At 45.2% G+C, this 20,150-nt stretch overlaps 1 protein-coding gene across 1 annotated transcript in view; it reads right to left on the reverse strand.

The window, feature by feature from the left end:
• Positions 1-20,150, reverse strand: part of CFAP91 (cilia and flagella associated protein 91) — a 449,409-nt gene that overhangs the window by 226,943 nt on the left and 202,316 nt on the right. The window contains exon 8 of the mRNA XM_078656654.1: positions 16,434-16,591. Coding sequence (XP_078512780.1) covers positions 16,434-16,591 — 158 coding nt within the window. The remainder of the gene's footprint in view (positions 1-16,433; positions 16,592-20,150) is intronic.

A 20,150-nucleotide genomic window follows, 5' to 3' on the forward strand; every position in this document is an offset into this window, starting at 1 on the left:
TCCGTATGAATTACAGTTTGGTACTAGAATGTTAATCGAAGACCTCGATTGCCAAACTTCAGTGGTGGAACAAAAAGCCTATGATGTCAAAGATCGTTTGGCTGTCTTACAGGACTTACATGAAACAAGAAGAAGTCTGAGTAACATGATACAGAAGCCAACAACCACTGAAGAAAAACCACCTGTCCCAGCAAGACCTGTCTGGATTACAAAGATTGGGGATCAAGTCAGGGAAAAGATCGCGGTAAAGAAGGAATTTGGGCCTTCTTACAGAAAAGCAGTACCTATCTTGGCAATCCAAGGAACAAGATCAGTAGTACTACCGCCCCTTGCTGGTAAAAGGGAGAACAGAGTTGTGTCCATCGACCTGGTCAAACCACAGTAATGTGGCCGATAATAAGTAGTAGGCCCAGTGGACTCCCAAGATGTAGCAGACGACCAAACCTTGCTACAATCCAAGAGGTTCAAACTGAAAGACTTATCACCTTTGAGAAACCTGCAGAAAGAAAAGAAGGACTATGCAACAAAGCCATGGAACTTGTGCCTCTGGATACCCAAATGACAGTTCGTCAAGAAACACCTTTCTACAATGATGTAGCGTCTGACTTTACAAATATAACAAAGGAAGAAGCAACTCCAAAGATTAATAACAATCCCACAATTGACAGAACTGCCTCTGGCTATTTCATCAACTTTGAAAAATTTTCTCGAGGATCCCAGTGAACCTGAAGATAAGCCAGCAAATAAAACTTTCAAAGAAAAAATAACAGAACTGTTTCATCAACTTGAAAAAACATATCTGGTTTCACCATGGGTTTTTTGGATTGTGCTAGGTGTGCTTTTCCTCCTGTTCTGGCTCATACTAGTGTTAAGTTTGGGGAGGAAGATAGATGGTAAATTCAGTACAATGGACACAGCAAGTAAGAAAATCAACTTGGTCCTAAAACCTCACAAATCATCTCATCGTGAAAAAAGAGACTTGTCATCAGTGAACATCACAGCCGTTCCTATACCTGGTGGTATAGCATGGGACAGAACTGATTATGACATCTAGGGCCCGGTGGAGCGGCTGAAGATTCCACACCAGTTCAAGGTTTCTTTGAGTGACTTTGTCTCACTCAGCACATTTTCTGATGATTGGGACTTTGAAACTGTCAATAACATGATTACAGATTTAGAAATGTCAGCTAAATTTACAGAACATGAATACTTAGAAGGTTCATCAGATTATGAACAAATGTATTGTTCTAATCATTATGGTCACCATTATTTGCATTAATCTGCAAACCCGAGAAATGTTTTTACTTACAATCAATGGGAACATTGTCCAACGCCATAAAAGGGCAGCTCAAAAACATTTTATGAAAAGTTTTCGTATTTCTGAGGGTTTAATGTTACACACCCAGAAACATTTTATTTTAAAAATGAAAATAAGACAGGAATGAAAACAATGCTAACCAATACTAGACAAATTTATTCTGCAAACTTTTATGCTCAGCTGTGTACATTAGGTTTTGACTTTTGGAAAGACAAAATTGAGACAAAAACTGTCTGGGGCACAAAAGACTGGCAGGTGCAGGGTTTAGAAGCCCTGTTCAGAGCCAGCATTATACCAGAACAAATAATGTTTTTAAATGACACTGTTCAACAAACTTCTTATCTTGGCCTGGCTAAGATAAAAGATTTAAACAAACCGTCCCAGTGGTTCCCAAACTGTGTGCCGCGCCGCCCTGGTGCGCCGTTATCAGTAGCCAGGGGCGCCGCGCACGATGTGGGAAAGAAAGTGTCTGGCCGTGTGTAGGCAGTAAATATCATGCGTCTTTTTGAGGCCCTACCAGGGCCTGAATGCAGGATGAGTGTATTGCAGCTTAGCGCAAGCTTAGCAAAGTACGGGGGAGTTACAAATGCCACCTGCTTAATGCGGGTACAATGGTTCGGCCCAAGAGCGTACGTATGTGTGTACGTACGTGTTTTCGTAGATGTAGCCTCTGCGCCATTACTGGCAGACGCAGCTCGCCGGCCCCGCTATTGCCGTGCCTCGTAGGACCCTCTTCAGAAGTTACAAACAGGTATGTGCAGGCAAGACAGAGAAAATAATAATATGTATGATAATTCCTCTACCCTAGCCTTCCTCTGTTTGACAAAGAGACCAGGTTTTACCGTCCGGGCACCTCCGCCATCGTACACTGCTAACATGCTGCGTGTGCGGCCTCCCCCCTTCACGACCTACATGTCTCTTCTCCGACATGTCTCTTCTTCGAGAGCCCTTGCCAAGTGCTTTTGACATTTAGACTAAAAATTTGCAGCGATGTCAGAAGTGTAGAGCGCCAGAACTCCAGAGTAATAGTGTGCTATAAAAACAAACACATGATCACACGCACACTTTCTATCAAGCCAAGCCCCATTTTCTTTCTTTTCCTACATGGGGAGACCGAAATCAATCATGCGTCACAAACATTATGAATCGCCTCGCTGCTATTACTGAAGTCAATACATCTCATCTGAGCAGAAGGATTATGTATAATTCTGTTTTATTTGAAAGGCCTTCAATGTAGACAAAAGTCATGTTGTCAGGCGTGCGAATGAAAAAAGTGTACTGCGTGTTTTTGGGATACCTCATGAAATAAAAAGAGATATGCAAGAAAGATTCTAGATAAAAAACGATATATAGCAAAACACCTCCTTTGAACTGCAGTCTATCTAGGCTTCATACATTGGAAATTCTACCTACTGTACTCACACTGTAACTATGCGCTTGGGTTCATTAGACATCAGTTTGAAAGGCAGTTGCTAAAGACTAATTCTCGAAGGCCAGATATTATATTTTCACAGTAGTCTTTATATCCCGAAGGTCCCATGATGTTATGGAACTGTAACTTTTGTTGCTAGAAACATAATGTACACAATGTTTTCGGAGGTAAAACATGGCACGTCACCAATTTTTTTTTCAGATGTGGAAAGCGGATATAAATTCTCTCAGAGATGTGATCTCAGGCCTGGTGTCCTACAAACAGGGGGAGGCGGGCTACAGGTCTCTTCGAAGTGCTGCCTGCCGGGTGCAGTCTGCTTTGATATTCATCTGTGACTATTAATATGAACTTCAGGGTGCCAGGCAGCTCTCATCCCATTCACAAAGGCTACGGCTCCAAATTACAATTAGTTCAAAAGTAAATTAATTCTGTTTTCAGCAGGGAAGTACAGCTTTTTGCACGACTTATGTCGAACCTTGAACGGGCTTCCTGGGATGAGGTTCAAAACTCTGTCCCCACTGGGCCTTGTGTCACTACTGCTAGCTGCAGAACCCTTGCCATCATCAAACCTTTCCTCCCCAGCACTGCAATGCACAAGCAGTGCATCCAGAAATAGCACACAACGCATTGGTAGCATTCACGGCAGTATTCTAAAGAAGGAAATCTTTTTCAAGTTCATTCGTTTCTTGTAAAAAAAACAGAGCAAGGGGTGCTGGTACCTTTATTTTGCGATCTACCATGGATACTGCAGTCTTTGTCTGCCTTGCTCAATAGAGATAAATGCTAGAACTACAGGTGGAAGTTCCACTCCTCTTCCCTGACAGTTTTATGACCATGATGATCGCTTACAAATGCCCTTTCATTAATTCATAGAGAGTATCTCTCCCTGTACACCTGCAAAATTTCTTATTTTTGGGATTTGTGCTGCAGCTCCCGCTCCTCTTCTGCTTCAGTTCCTGTTACACTCATTGCTGAAACCCTACTATAGTTTGTTTTTGTTGAGTTCCTCCAGCTGCATGGTCTATTGCTGCATTCCTGCTTGCATCTCTTGCTTCAGCCTGTCTGCTAGCTTCTCCAGCTGCAGTTAATAACTTGCCTTCTATTTGATTTCAAGCTGGACCGTTGGTTTGTTTGCTCCAGCCCTCTTCCTGCAATTCCTGGCTATACTGTCTGTTCATCTTGCTTGTGACCTCTCCTGCTGCACAACTTCTGTATTTCTTTTGTTCCGCCCTTCATACCCCCACATCTGTAGCATCCACTGATACCCCTCACCTATTGTATTTATTTGTTACAACTAGCAGCCAGACTAGCCTTTCATGTGTGATAGTTTAAAAATGATTAGACTAGTGGGCTCTGCCATCCCAATTAATTTAGGAAGCCAACAGGAAGTATTCCCGAGGTCGTGCTTACATCCCCCCTACCCGTCCACCAGTAAAAAAATGGTGGGGAGCCACGGCCAACTGCCAATTACGTCATGGGAGCCACGAGTGAAAAAAGTTTGGGAACCACTGGTCTTTACCTAAACCCACATCTGACAGTGATGATACTACAGAAGAGGAGGTAGACGTACCCTATATTTTCAAACAAAACAGAACTAATCCTGATTGGAAAAAATGGTTAATATGGCCCACAGACACGAATAACTGTCAAAATAGATTCCTGAACAAAACACAAGGGTCCACAGTGAATAGGCCAGATCCAAGATACTCCCAGAGACAACATCCAGGGATAGTTACTACTTTTAGTGTAGGAAAGCTATGCCTTGAGTGGCTACAGAAATCTACACTTCCAGAAATCAAACAACACTTATCTTTACTTAAAGAAGGCAATGATTTGCGAGATTTCTTAATGGGGCCTCGCAAACCACGTCAAAAAGTTTCATATACGTCGGTATATACGCTGCGTACAACGAAGCTTGGAAAATAACGCAAATGGAAACTGCAGAAAGAATACGAGAAATTGATCGTATTAATTTAGAGAAAGCTCTCTCTGTAGTGGACAATAGGTTAACGACTCTGTCCTCCAGAATTTATTCTTTGGATAGCATCGTATCATCTGCAATTGACTTGATAGAGCAGGACTTACTAATGTTACAACATGGCCAGTCTCAATTACGTTCTATAATGCTGCTAGGCGGGACGTTGCAAAATCTCCGTTCAGGCTACGTGCCCTGGCGTCTAATTAACACCACGTCATTGTTTTCTGTATTTAACCTTACAGATGAACCAATCTCTTTGGCACAAAAGAACAAGTTACTTACCTTCGGTAACGCTTTTTCTGGGAGATACAGTACCTGCCTGTGGATTCCTCACCTTGTAATTATCCCCTTGCGTCAGCAACATTCGGAAATTCTTTTCGCATCCTCGCGCCGACGTGGACTTGGACGTCATAGAGACAAGGCATCGCACGCGACTACGCTGACGTCACCGACGCCTATAATAGGCCCACGCCAGCGTGATGACATCAGTTCCGCCCTTTTTTCCGTGCCTTCAAGGCACACGGACGGACCAATGACAGTAGAAATGCACATAGTATACACAGTACACGATAGTCAAAATAACACACACAGTGTGAAGCAAATGTAAGCAAACATTTGAAATAACAGATTTTCTTGACCATAAAATGAATACAATACAGATATTCTGGTATAGAAGAGTGGACAACGGGGAGGCGGGTGGGTCAGTGAGGAATCCACAGGCAGATACTGTATCTACCAGAAAAAGCGTTACCGAAGGTAAGTAACTTGTTCTTCTGATAGATACATCTGCCGTGTGGATTCCTCACCTTGTGAATAGAGTCCCGCAGCAGTCCCCACTCCCGGAGGAGGGTGTCCACTCCGCTATACCAGGAAATCCTGGAGGACAGAGCGCGCAAAGTGGCCTTCCCTCCTCACCTCGGCATCCAGACAGTAAAGCCTCGCGAAAGTGTGGAGGCAGGACCAAGTTGTGGCTTTATAAATATCCTCTACAGGAACACCTCTGGACAAAGCCGAGGTTGACGACTTAGCCCTCGTAGAATGAGACCTTATACTCTCTGGAGGATCCTTACCAGCCAAAGAGCAGCAGATCGTTATACAGAGGATGATCCATCTTGAAATAGTTCTTATATGGACCACTCTTCCTTTTTTGCAGCCAGCAAAACCAACGAAGAGCTGGTCATCCACACGACAGTCTTTAGATCTGTCCAGGTAAAAGCTCACCGCCCTCCTAGGGTCCAGACGGTGTAACCTCTCCTCCTCCTTGGAAGGGTGTGGTGGGGGATAAAAGGTAGGGAGGGTAATAGATTGACCAAGGTGGAAAGGAGTCACCACCTTAGGGAGAAAAGCAGCCCTGGTCCTAAGAACCATTCGATCAGCATGGATGGTCAAGAAAAGGGGCTTGGAACTAAGAGCTTGAAGCTCACTTACCCTCCTTGCCGAGGTAATGGCAACCAGGAAGACTGTTTTAAAAGTCAAAAGCCTCATAGGACACCTGTGTAAGGGCTCAAAGGGAGCACCCATCAAGTATATCAAGATTTAAGTCCCATTGAGGCACAAAAAAGGGAGTAGGAGGGAATTTATTAACGAGACCCTTCAAAAATCTTAAAACCACAGTAGATTTGAAAAGAGACGGCTGGTCCGGCAAACATAGAAACGCGGACAGAGCCGAGAGATAACCCTTGACTGTGGCATCAGCAAGTCCTTGCTGCGCCAAAAAGAGAGCAGACTGGAGAACATCAGATAAGTGGGCTTTCAAAGGGTCAACAGATTGCTCTCCACACCAGGAGACAAATCTAGACCATCTATATGAATAGATGGACTTAGTGGAGTCACATCTAGCTGAAAGAATGACATCCACCACATCTCGTGGGAGAGAAAAGGAATTCAGGTTGCCCCGTTCAATCTCCAGGCATGAAGGTGTAATGTCTGGAGGTGGGGGTGTAGAACCTGCCCCTCCATCTGAGAGAGGAGGTCTGCCCTGTAAGGGAGACGGAGCGGCGGGTGAGAGGAGAGGTAGAGGATAGGTGGAGAAGATCTGTATACCACACCCTTCTTGGCCAGTCCGGGGCAACCAATATGACTTGGGCCCGGTCTTGACGAATCTTCCTCAGAACCCGAGGAATCAAAGGTATGGGAGGAAACGCGTAAAGGAGTTGTCTTCCCCAACTCAACTGAAACGCGTCCCCAAGGCTCCTTGCATCGGATACTGGAGACTGCAGAATGACAGGCAGTGAGCATTCTCGCGAGTGGCGAACAGGTCCACCTGAGGAGTCCCCCACATCCGAAAGACGTGACGAACCACCTCCGGGTGAAGCCTCCACTCGTGGTCGGCCGAGAACTGCCGACTGAGACTGTCTGCACGCACTTTCAGAACTCCGGCCAGATGATTCGCCATCAGACAAATCTGGTGGTCCTGAACCCAGGACCAGAGACGCAGAGCCTCTCTGCAAAGACACTGCGACCCCACTTCTCCCTGCTTGTTGATGTACCACATCGCGGTCGTCTTGTCCGTCAGGACTTGGATCGACCGACCGCGAAGGGAAGGGAGGAAGGCCTTGAGCGCCAAACGTATCGCCCGCAATTCTAGAAGGTTGATATGAAGCAACCTTTCCTCTGGAGACCAAAAACCCTTGACCTCCAGATCCCCCAGATGAGCACCCCACCCTAGAGTGGATGCATCCGTTATTACTGTGGCCACCGGAGGAGGCAGCTGAAAAGGCTTCCCCTGAGACAGGTTGCCTTCCACGCCCCACCAAGACAGATCCGCCGCAGCTTCTCTGGAGATCCTCACTGACTCCCTGAGATCTCCGTTGTGTTGATACCACTGCCTGCGGAGGCACCACTGGAGCGCCCTCATGTGCCAGCGTGCATGGTTGACCAACAGAATGCAGGAAGCCATCAGACCGAGCAGACGAAGGACCTTCAGGACTGGAACGACCGCTCCATTGTAAAATAAAGGAATCATTTCCTCTATGTTGCGAATCCTTTGAGGAGGAGGGAATGCGCGACAAATAGTTGTGTCCAGTACAGCACCTATGAACAGGATGCGCTGGGAGGGCACCAGGTGAGACTTGGGTACATTTATCGAAAAACCCAACCTGTACAACAACTGGGTTGTCTCCTTCAGATGTTGGAGCACTCTCTCTGACGACTCTGCCTTGATTAGCCAGTCGTCCAAATAGGGGAATACAGGAATCCCCGACCTTCTGAGATGTGCTGCCACCACCGCCATCACCTTGGTAAAGACTCGAGGCGCAGTAGTAATTCCAAACGGAAGGACCGCAAACTGATAGTGTTGCGATCCCACCGTAAAACGGAGATACTTCCTGTGCGACTTCAGGATTGGGATGTGAAAGTACGCATCCTGCAAGTCGAGCGACACCATCCAGTCTTCTTCTAGCAGCGCTTGAAGAACCTGAGCAAGGGTGAGTATCTTGAATTTCTCTTGTTTCAGATAGAGATTCAACATCCTGAGATCCAGGATTGGACGAAGTCTGCCATCCTTCTTGGGAATCAGGAAATACCGGGAGTAGCATCCCTGACCCCTTTCCTGCTCTGGGACCACCTCTATCGCACCCTTTCTTAATAGAGTCTGCACTTCCTCCTGTAGAAGCAGCAGATGTTCCTCCGTGCAAAAACCTTGGCAAGGAGGGTAATTGGGAGGAAATTCCCGAAAGGGAAGGGCATACCTATTTTCTACAAGATTGAGAACCCAAAGATCTGATGTAACCGATTCCCAATCCTGTAGAAAATGGGTAAGCCGACCCCACACCGGACCCACATGATCCTGAATGGCGGATCTAGGACTGCTTTTCTGAGGCTGGAGGGTTGGAGGAGGTGGAGGAGGAAGAGGCTTGACGTCCACGAGGACGCGCTCGTTGCTTTCCCCTGTAAGATCTGTACATGGAATTTTGCTGCTGCTGCTGTTGTTGTTGTTGCTGCTGCTGACCTTGTCGGTAATTCCGAAAGGAAGAGCGACCAAAACCCCTGAATCTCCTGTTGGTCGAAGAACCTCTGATCTGGAGACCTAAAGATTTAGCAGTTGCCCTACTGTCTTTAAATCTCTCCAGGGCCGTATCAGCTTTCTTCCCAAAAAGACCAGATCCATCAAACGGCAGATCCAGCAAAGTCGCCTGAAGATCCGCCGAAAAGTCTGAGGATTTCAGCCAAGCTGATCTTCTAGTGGCGACAGCAGTGCCCATGATACGTGCCACAGAGTCCGCAGTGTCCAGACCACTCTGTATCACTTGGCGAGCCGCTGCCTGTGCATCCGAAATTACCTCCTCAAAATCCTTCCTGTTGGCATCAGGAATCTTAGGAGCTAAAGTACGCATAGTATCCATAAGGGCATGCACATACCTCCCCATCAGACAAGTGGCATTAGTCGACTTCAACGCCATGCTTGCAGAGGAGAAGGTCTTTTTAGCCACCTGATCCTGTTTCTTTGCCTCCTTTTCACCGGGGACCTGAGGAAAGGCACTCACATTCTTTTTGGAACAGGATGCTTGAATGACTAGACTGTCTGGTGATGGATGAGAAGTCAAAAAAGCAGTGTCTTCAGGTGCAACCCTGTACCTTCTTGCCACACTCTTAGATACTGCAGGAGCTGACAGTGATTTTTTCCACACCTCCAAAATGGGCTCCGTTAAGGCATCATTAAACGGAAGCAATGGTTCTACCACAGAACTAGGCGAATGCAAAACTCTGTGAGAAGATTGGATTTAAACTCCACTGTAGGCAAAATCAATTGCAGAAGTTCCGCAGCCTTCCTCATCACCATATGATGAGGCTGGACGTCCTTAAAAGGTGTATCAGAGCCTGAAATCCAGGCTACCAGCGTCAGCCAGTTCCTCAAAACAGTCCTCATCCAATTCACCTTCCTCCATATCAGGATGCGACTCCATATACCTTCGCTCTTCCAAAAGGCGTTGAGCTTCCCTTCTGGACCTCTCCTTTACACGCCTCGCAGCCGGATCCACCAACGGCTCCGACGGAGCCGGGATCGACGTCGGTATCGAATCCGATGGCCCAGCGGGATGCTCTCGAGGTCGATCTGGAGCGGGCGAAGCCGGAACCGGCGTCGACGACCTCGGCGGAGCCGGAAATTGCCATGGCGGCGTCGGAGCCGGCATATAGGGCATGAATGGAGCAGGAGGATAGGAGTGAGGGACTCCTAGATTGAAGGCCAGAGGACCCATGGGACCCGAAGGTGCGCCAGAGGGGTACCACGCCCTTGAAAAGGCGCCATACATAGCGTTCAAAAACGCCGATGGGTCCTGGCCTGGGGTTGGAAAGGGTGGCTGTAAACCCTCCGGCTGGTCTTGTGGAGGGTTCAGATTCGGCTCTTCGGCAGGCGCAGAATCCACATCCACCTGAACCTCTTCCTCATCTTGGGCCGGGGACGGCGCCGGAGACGGATTCGAAGCCGGAGTCGGGGACTGCACCCGCGACTCCGAAGGCGAGGCCTCACCTTCAGGTTCTGAGACATCCAGCGTAAACACCTTAGAACGTACCTTCTTCGGTGACCTCGACCTCGAGCCCGACTCCTTACCGGAACGACGTCGGGACTCATGTCTCCTCTTCTTATGCTTCCTCTTCGACTTCGAAGCATGGCCTGAAGCAGACCTCGAAGACGACTCCTCTCGAGATCCGGATCTTGACTTCGACCTCGACCTCGCCCTTTCGAGAACGAGACCTCGAAGATTTTCCTTTTCCAGCCTTCAGCTTCGCTACCAGGAGCTTGGTCTCTCCTTCCCTCAGGGCTTTCGGGTTCATCTTCCGACAAGACGAACAACCATCCACATCGTGATCATAGCTCAAACACCAAATGCAGTCCTCGTGCGGATCAGATATGGACATCATTTTCCCGCACTCCCTGCAGGGCTTGAAGCCGGTCTTCTTTGTCGACATCGTCGAAGAGACAAGAAACAAAGAAGCAGAAAGCGGTAACAAAAAGGCAACAAAGTACCAGTCGGCTACTGAGATTCCCGAAACCGTTAGCGTCGACGACTTGGAAAAAAGGGAACTGATGTCATCACGCCGGCGTGGGCCTATTATAGGCGTCGGTGACGTCAGCGGAGTCTCGTGCGATGCCGTGTCTCTATGACGTCCAAGTCCACGTCGGCGCGAGGCTACGAAAAGAATTTCCGAATGTTGCTGAGGCAAGGGGATATTCACAAGGTGAGGAATCCACACGGCAGATGTATCTATCAGAAAGGAGCAGACTATACGGTGCTGAGCATTGAAAAACTGGAAAGATTACCATTGACAGTTTCTGAGAAGCCTGTCATTGAATGGATAATACATGGCACCATCACGATACCAGTGACGATTTTCCAATTTCAGTATTGTCTACAGCATTTACCAGCGGGCCTGTATGAAAGGTTGGGTAAAGAATACATTAAGTCGACTTAGACTTTACCATACACACACAAATGTTGGAATAATGGAAAGGAGGTATTCCTTAGTGGTAAAAATTTAAGAACTCACTACGTGGTACACTTTTGTGTAAAGGTATTAATTTACACGGAGCCTGCGAAGGTTCTACAAATAACCTCCCTTGCCACCTGCACGGTACACCCTCCGCAGTGATAGAACCAATTTTCAGGCAGCTATCCAATGGCAGTTACGTGATGCTCAACGACCACAGCTGTTGTGGCATGTTGCCAGGAAAAGCGTATCTAGTCAGTGTCTCGTCCATGGTCACTTGTTGTATGCAAGTATTGTATCCAACGCACAAAACAGACAGGGGGACGGCAATATGGCCTTCACTGAATATCTCTTCTATACGAATTGATACTTTATGAAAGTCATTCTTTTACAAAAAACTGTGCGACTGACCTCGTCTTGAGAAACGTACGATCTGCAAGTTGCGGGGACTTCTGCAGCGATACATGCATTATTATCAACAAACTGCCCAGTACATTTCGCAGAAATGTTAAGTCAAATCTTAAATATGTCTGATACCAGTGGCATCGCACATGTATTTAAGACGATTTTTTCGGGACTGTTAACACCATTTGAAGCAGTCCTCGGCATTTTTCCAAATTTCGTGCACTCTGTGTTCGGAGGCCTGCCTCTCATCTTGGGACTCGTAGCAGGAATTCTATTTGTATTCCTTCTGCTCCGATAGGGCAAGTCCGGTCACCAGCAACACCCAGACTACAATGGAACAATGTCTCCTTGCCATGAGGTATCGTGAGAGGATTTCACAGATTCTTGGCTTGGCTCGTTTGAGAGATCTGAACACAACCTGGTTTCTATCGTTCAGACCAATCTGGCAAGATTGCATCTTACCTGTTCTACGATGCCTGTTTTGCGGACAGGAATGCGTGTTGGACATTTGTCTTACACTTCCATCAGTATTGCCATCGGATTCCAGTAACGACTCATGCATCGTGTTGCCCCCAACGGCTGCCCATTCTGATGACGGCATTCATTGAGGTCTCACCGGCAAGTCTAACTGAGGGTGAGATACGGGACACTACAGGCACACAGGTACCATCTACTGCGGACATTGCTAATGCATCAAACGCTGACGGCGATGATCCACACTTCTGCACTTTTGATCTGCTAACTGAAGTGGTTCTACTTTCACCTACTACGGTAGAGGGTTTCTTTGCCAGCCTAGACAATCTGATGTTTTCTCCTGACTCAGGGAATAACGTTTGATTCATGCACACGGCGTTCCCTGAACTCTGTAATTCAGCCTTCATTTTTCAAAACAAACCATCTACCAATTTGAACTTTTTCCAAAATAGAACTTTTGGCAAAGAGTAATCTGCTTAAAGTAGAACTATTTTTAGAGAACAAGATTTCTTTTGAAAAACTTCCCAAAGACAATCTTTAGCCTAAATCATCATAACAAAAAAGGGTTTAAATATAATACTATGGAATAGTCTCGATTTCTTTTTTGTAAAACTTAAGAGACATTTCATGGATGTAATTTTATGTTTCATGCTAGAATGTATGCTCTCATACCATGCTTCATATCTGTTGAGAACTGTCTTTTTCATACAAAATATACTGGTTTCATGTAAACAAGCCTTTTCAAATACAAATTGTATTTTGTATTTTGAGTGGCATTGTAGACACTGGCTTTAGATATGTCAGTGCTTCTAAGTTTAGTTGTATTGAACTTAAAATCGTGGAGTGGGTGTTGTAAATGAATCTAGGACTCTATATAGGTATAGATTGTTCACACCTTATATAGGCATAGAAATCATTACCATATTTACACTGAGCCTAAGCAGCCCAAATATGGCATGGCTACTTCCACTAAATTCCAAGAATCAACAACGATTTCTTAGAGAAACCCGCCTTCACCAGCTAGGGACTTCCCCTTGCCTGAATACTAATTTATCTAGGAAATCATGGACTTTTCGAAGAACTGAGTCTTAGATGACGTTATTAAGTCCAATCACACGTCAAACTCAGCACCTTCAAAGTATAAATATGCCTAGATTTGCCCAGACAAACACACAGTGGTTTGGAGCAGATCGACTTTCTACTTGCCCGACGCCCTGCAGCAGCAAGTGCCGAAGGAACCCAACCCTCCAGCTGACGCACTGAGAGACGCTGTGTTTTCTCCTGCCGAGAAATCCAGCTCTAGTGTTTCCAGGCTACCCTTGCGGGTTGCTGGGAAATCGAGTCCTGAGATAGAGATACAAGACCTCCTTCATTCTAAAACCAAGGTACGGAGCTGATTAGACCCGTAGAGAATTCTTGGATAGATTATTGGCAGAGAAATACTAAACTTAAACTACTCCTTACTTACTTCTTCCCTCGTACTAGACTTAGGTTAGATACACCGGGGTAGGCGTATTTTAGAAGCACCAGTTGAGTACTTTTAGTCATTATTTTATCATTGTATGTATTTTATATGTTTTAGGCAATTTATGGCTTAGAAACCATATCATGCTTTTACAGTACTACTTTATAATACTTTTCATATTATATGCCTTGTACTTTATAACCAGTATTACGATTGTAGCAGTACGTTTCTTATGCTCGAGAAAGAAGAATGTTCAATAAATTCTTTTTATTGAAAACGCCCGTCTCTCTATTTTCTCAGCACCTCTGGTGAAACGAAGCATGCACGATTGACTGAGTAAAATAGTTATCTATTGTTTCAGCAACTCTAGAGGTTGATTTCTTATTCTTGGGAAACAAAGTTGTCATGTTTATGCGGTTGTCAGAAACTAATCCCTTCTTGTGAATTCGAGAAAGTTTCTAGTGACCTCTGAGCTAGCTGGCACTCACAATTAAGTCTAATAGATTCGGTAGAGACCTAGTCGACCTCAGTCCTACGTCTAAACTACAGGATTTATTATTCCAATGCGCAGAGCCTATTGGGAATATAGGAACTACACTACACAGCCAGGCTAGCTTCAACCCAGTGGCAGATTGAGCAAGGGACCCATGTCTGGGCATACCCTGCCAACTTAGGGCAAACAAATCAAACACAAGGAGATGATGGACGGAGCGCTGAAACTATACGGACACTCAGCCCCAGTCAATATTATATCTGGGTTGAATTCTTCACCGTTCTTAAACTCACTTTGCCACCCCAGTACAGACCCAGCCATATGCAAATCAGTCTTGACTCTGTTCCTCATGGAAACATTCCAGCCCGAACCGCCACGGTGAGCCTTCCTTGGACTGGAAACAAGCATCCTGGGACCGGTTTCGGGTAACATCCCTCTTCAGCCAGGCTAGCTTAAATCCAGTGGCAAAGTGAGCAAGGAACTCACATCTGGGCATACTCTTCCAATTTAGGGTGAACAAAGCAAACACAAGGAGATGATGGACAGAGCGCTAAAATGTTTTAGACACTCACCCCTAGTCTATATTAGATCTGGGTTGAATCCATCATCGTTCTTTAGCTCACTTCGCCACCCCTGTTCAGACCCAGCCGAACTGGATTAGGTCATACCAGTCTTGGAGAATGTAATGGTGATGTTGAGGCCAAAGATGTAATCAATGTAGTAGCCATCATAGATACTGACGTTTTAAGTGATGGTGGCATTCTTAGTCTTTTCAATGTTGATGATGATGGAAACCTTGAAGGGTCATATTGTGTCTTATTTTCGACACTAGAGGTGCAACATTGATCGGTGATCTGTGTTTAATGTCAGTTATTTGAATCTTACCAATGTGGTTATTGAAGCTAGTTTAGGAGTCAAAATCCCCAGAGGTTTTGTTGACTTGCATATGAGCAGCCTTCATCAGCAGATGGTGAATAGTCTTTGTCATGGACAGTGAAGGGCTTTCAGGCTGTGGGTGTTTCGTGCATTCTCCATGATGTTGATGAGAAATCAATGTCAAACGTACCTTAGATGGGGTAAAGAACAGAGCTGATTCTCTGGACAGTGATGTCAATACCTTAGATGCCGATCTCGAACAACGTCAAGAATTATGTGGTCGATGTTTTCCTGAAGAGCTCTTTTCTATGGGATTCCTTCTGTGGGAGTCCTTTTCGCAAGCAGCCTGTGAATAACCTTTTCAGCTTTTTCTTCTTCCTTTCTTCCTCCACTCTCATGTCCTACATTGTTCCTCTAAGTCGGATGCCCTCCTGGACATTCAAAGTCCTTTTGGATGTTTATTTGAATGGTGTGGCTCACTGGTTAGAGGCGGCAGACCCGTAAGCAGAGAACGGCCCGGGACCAGGGATCAATTCCAGACGCGGCAGGGTCGTGGACCAGGATCAAAACGGACTCGATATTTCTCGCCTCGGTGCCTACTCTAACCAGGGAACACACTCGGCAACTCTGGGCATTAAGCTTGCCTCATCTCTACAACGGCCCCCCACAGACACCGGGGATGCCTGGTTTCACCTTGGAGATACCCAGAAAGGGACCATCCCACAGGGAAAACCAGGACGGGTTCCCCAGCGGTCGTCATCGCCAGGATACTCCATGGAGTCACAGTGCGCTTTACAAGTACACCCACATTTACATTTTTACATTTACATTTGCAGATGTCACAGTTTTTGACAGAGTATGAGACAGGTTGGAGTCAGAGGCAATCTTTTTCCTCCTAAAAAGGGGGAAGGTCTCAAAATAGAAGGCTTTTCTGGGTTGAAAATTCCACTGCCAGAAAATAGCAACGAATCACTTCAATCAACAGAATGATGTTAATGACGTTGAGTAAAAATTAAAAAGCACATTTTTGCTATCAATTTGTAGTAAAAAACAGGGATGTGAAACCTCACATGTGCTGTGAGATCCTACTCACAAGAGTTGGAAAAAAATAACAGATTCTTTGAGGTAACCGTCAATACAGTCCATCAAGTGTAGGAGAAGTTCCTTAACTCTTAAAAAGACAAGACCCTTTTTCAAATTAAGTGTAATGTGTAATGTACTTTGGTGACAGTGTCGCAGTTAGTTGTTTTGTTCTCTTGCACATGCTTATCATTTGGGGTTGGGATGGATATGCAAAGCTTGTCCCCTCCCTTGTAGAGGGGTGAAGCGTGTTAACTCCTGTTTCCCTAATCGGAAGGCACACCTGGGCGCTTGTATCCTGTCCACGAACTAATTAAGTGTACTGTCATAACGTCCTCGATGAACCACACTGTTGATTTAATACCACCCGCGAATATTTGAAGAGCTATTTTGTTTGTAAAGAAGTACCTATTGTATTGTTGAATTTACAAATAACAATAAACAGATTTCTCCTAATGAGCATTTGCCTTTCTCCTGAAATACCTTTAATATGCTCATTCTTAATTCGTTTCACACGCTCGTCCTTTACTCGCTGAAGTTTGCACCAACGGTCATCCAAGCGTTTGACATCTATTTCACGTTGTGAATCCTCACGCTGCTTCAAAAGTTTCTTTAAGACCTCCAATCGCGCCTCCTGTAATCTTCCAGTAATTAAGAAGAAAAAGAATAATATGTAAACTAAACTTAACAAAAAAATCTGTTATACTTAAATAACACATTCCATTCCATGTAATCCTTAAAATCATATGCCAGTTACTTATCTATGCCATAAGATATCAACAGTCAAGTTGCCTCTCGGGAGGTCGCAATCTACATGTTAAGAGTGAAACCTAATCAGTTTAAAAAACCATGATTTGTTTTCTTCTTGGGCCTATCAGCGAAAAACGTGGGAAGCTATTTACTGTCCAGTTTATATCACTAGTGATAGAAAGATTAATTATGAGCAAGAACCTGACTCTAGGATCCCATGGCTCAGAAACTTTAGTGAAGTGATGGTCAAATCAATATCAAACCATTAGTGAGGTTTTAACCCCTTCGCTGCGGGGGTAAGTCCCCCACTGTGCTGGGGGGAGGGGGGCGCGCACAGCGCCCGCATGCTCATGACGAGCTCAGCTCGTCATGAGGCACGGCGCTCCTGTGCTCATGACGAGCTGAGGTCGTCACAGGTGCACCGGCTCCCATGGAACGCTCAGCACAGCAGGGGAATTATCCCCGCGTGTGAGCGTTCCACGGCTCATGACGAGCTGAGCTCGTCATGAGCACCGGAGCACCATGCCTCATGACGAGCTCAGCTCGTTATGAGCATGGAAAAGGATAAATAATTCCATCTCAGATCAATGTGTCCCAGCCTACGTACAACATGCTTGGACCAGGCCACTCTTGAAGAAAGCTTAACTGTACCAAATCACCAGCCATGTTTCTGTCCAATTGCAACTAGCCATTTTTCTAACGAGGGTGCTGGAAAAAGTGTTCAAACAGCAACTGTCTAGTCATATAGAAAAGTCTGTCCATCTTTGAGAATCTGTCAGGCCTGGGTGACGGACTGATACCTCTCTGATAGAGGATATGGAGATTAGAATAATCAAAAAAGGGGGTAAAATGTTACTCATAGGGATCTAGGTATTATAATAATTATGTAACTATGTGTACACAGCTCCTGATTCTTTCTCAGAACAGTGCATGAGTCATAGTTGGGAACTTTTTCCTGGTGTAAGGGCTCCAGTGAATGCATACCTATTTCCCTTTGTTTTGTTATGTTTACATTGTCCCTGTTTATTTGTTCTAGGATTAAATTAATCGGTTGTCGACATCTTTTGTGACCATCTGTAGATAGGATGCTATTAAATGTCTATTGGGGTGTTACACAAAGGGGGGTTAAACCCATGTAGTCACGGGGACCTGGGTGCTATGTGATACATATATAAGAGGGGGGGTCCCCGTAAAGAGAGTGTATGCCAGTGGGCCACACTAGAACATGATTACTAATTAATCAAACAATAAACAATGACATTTCAATTGGTAATAAAGTTTTATTACCAAAAAACAAGCGACAAAAATATCAGTGATAATACAAAAATTCAGTATTGTCAAAGCCCCAAAGGGGGGGAGGGAAGGAAAGGAAAGGAATGCTAGGGAGGAAGGTAATACAGATAATAAACACAGTATAAGTGACCTGATTATTACAAGGTTAAATGACACTATACAAAAAATACAATATGAAGGCCGAAATACGGCCAAATACGAACAAATAACAAATAGTCCAAAATATATCCGGCACGTATGATGAATCAAATTAATAAGGATAGTGTCCGGTATATCAACATAAAACAGTCGACGTTTCGACCCCTATTAACAGGCTGAATGTAGTCCTTTCACGGGGTCTTCATCAGGACGTCACACGGGGAGGGGCGGGAGGGGGGGCCAACTGTGGGAAAAGATATTGCGACTTTAGTACATGGTAAAGACGGGAATTAATCTCAAAGTCTAAACCTAATAATTGATTCGAAACACATACAACAAAAATAAATTACCATGGGGTACGGCCTGTAGGGGCTCTGTACACTGGATTGGCGCCACGCTGGTAAGTCGCGGTCGGTCAATAACGGTGGAAAGCTCCACTACAGAGGAGAAAGGCTACAGTTAAAACTGTACATTAACATAAGTCACAGTACTGTGATGGTGAAACGAAAGCTCCCTCAAAGTACTTGGAGTGTCCACAAGAGCAGAACAACATGCCTTGTTCCCGCTCTTATAATTATGATAAATGATGGTTAATTTACCTCGGTACTCTGGCGAATATGGTACACCAGGGAACAGCGTGTTTAGCACATATATTAAAATATGGCCACTCGGGCGAGCTGGAAAGAGTAAGTGAATAAACTCACATTACTGAACAATGTTAGCCACAAAGATTAAAAAAGTTGAGTGAGTGTTAATGGACTTACGAGAAAACTAATGGGGGACAAACTTATCTTGGATACATCAAAGGTCTCCCTCACCGGGGTAGTGTGGAGAGCCGAGAAATTGTTGACAGAAGAGCGGATTGGCGTGTATTTTCAGGGACACAACTCGCTGTGGTAAAATTAAAAAGGACTAGAGTCTGTATTTGCAACCCGTCAACCACACTGTGCAATGACGTGCAAGGGCTCTTACTTACAGAAATACTTTTGTGGCAAGCCGGAAATCCGTCTGGGGAAAGAGCCGATAATAACTGCAAGGCTCAACAGAAAGGCGAAAATACTTCGCAGGGTTCGTTTTCACCTTTTTCCTAAATAGCGGAAAAAACGGTTATCTCTTTAACTAAAAAGAGAGAGAGAGAGAGACGGCAAAGCCACCCGTCAGATGTTTACTTACATCAACTCGACCGGTATGCAGGCTACAAGGATCCGCACCGCACAGCGTCTGCAGGGATCCGGACAGCAACTCCGCCAGACCACAATGCGGAGTTAGTGGGCGGGGCCGATTGGTATTGGTTCCATTGAAATGGAAGAGATACTCAAGGTTGCAAACGGGAAGGGCTGATTAATGGCGGTGATATGACAAAAAAATTATTTTGCAGTACCATTGGATAAAAATACTAATAATACACCAAAGTCACCAAGCAGTTCTAATAAATAGATCGGCTGGGGGTCGCGTAACTAATGCAAGTCACGTGTGTGAGGCAAATTAATCATTCCTAAGAACACAGATTGCCAAATGTTGCAAGTGGTGCTTCTCTCGCACAGGAGGAAGTAGACCACTTCTTAAATAGATTTCAGACTATATGTCGAAGGAAATCTTTGAAAAATGAGAAATCTAGCACATAGGTGATTGCAGGCCCATTCGACCAAAATTCCAGAGACATAAATTCCAAATTACAGATTACCAAAATACAGATGGAACAACAGCACAGTAATTAAGTAAACGTGAATCAATGGGTGCATCTCTCACGCAGGAGGATGAAGACCCATTAAACCACTTCTCTGAAAATTACAGAAATTAACTTAAAGGTCACAGTTGCCATAACGGATCAATGAGAGCCATGTTAGGTGTGTCACCCTAACGCTGCCAATTGTGATAGACTACTATCCTGTTCATTCAATCCGTGTTTAATGGAGTCCAGAAGTGACATCCATTTGGACTCCCGTGTGTTAAGGATAGACCGGAGGTTGCCTCCTCGTCTACCTAGAGTCACCTTTTCAACGGCAAACCACCGCAAGT

Source organism: Lissotriton helveticus, chromosome 8 (assembly GCF_964261635.1).
Source record: "Lissotriton helveticus chromosome 8, aLisHel1.1, whole genome shotgun sequence".
NCBI classification, from domain to species: domain Eukaryota; kingdom Metazoa; phylum Chordata; class Amphibia; order Caudata; family Salamandridae; genus Lissotriton; species Lissotriton helveticus.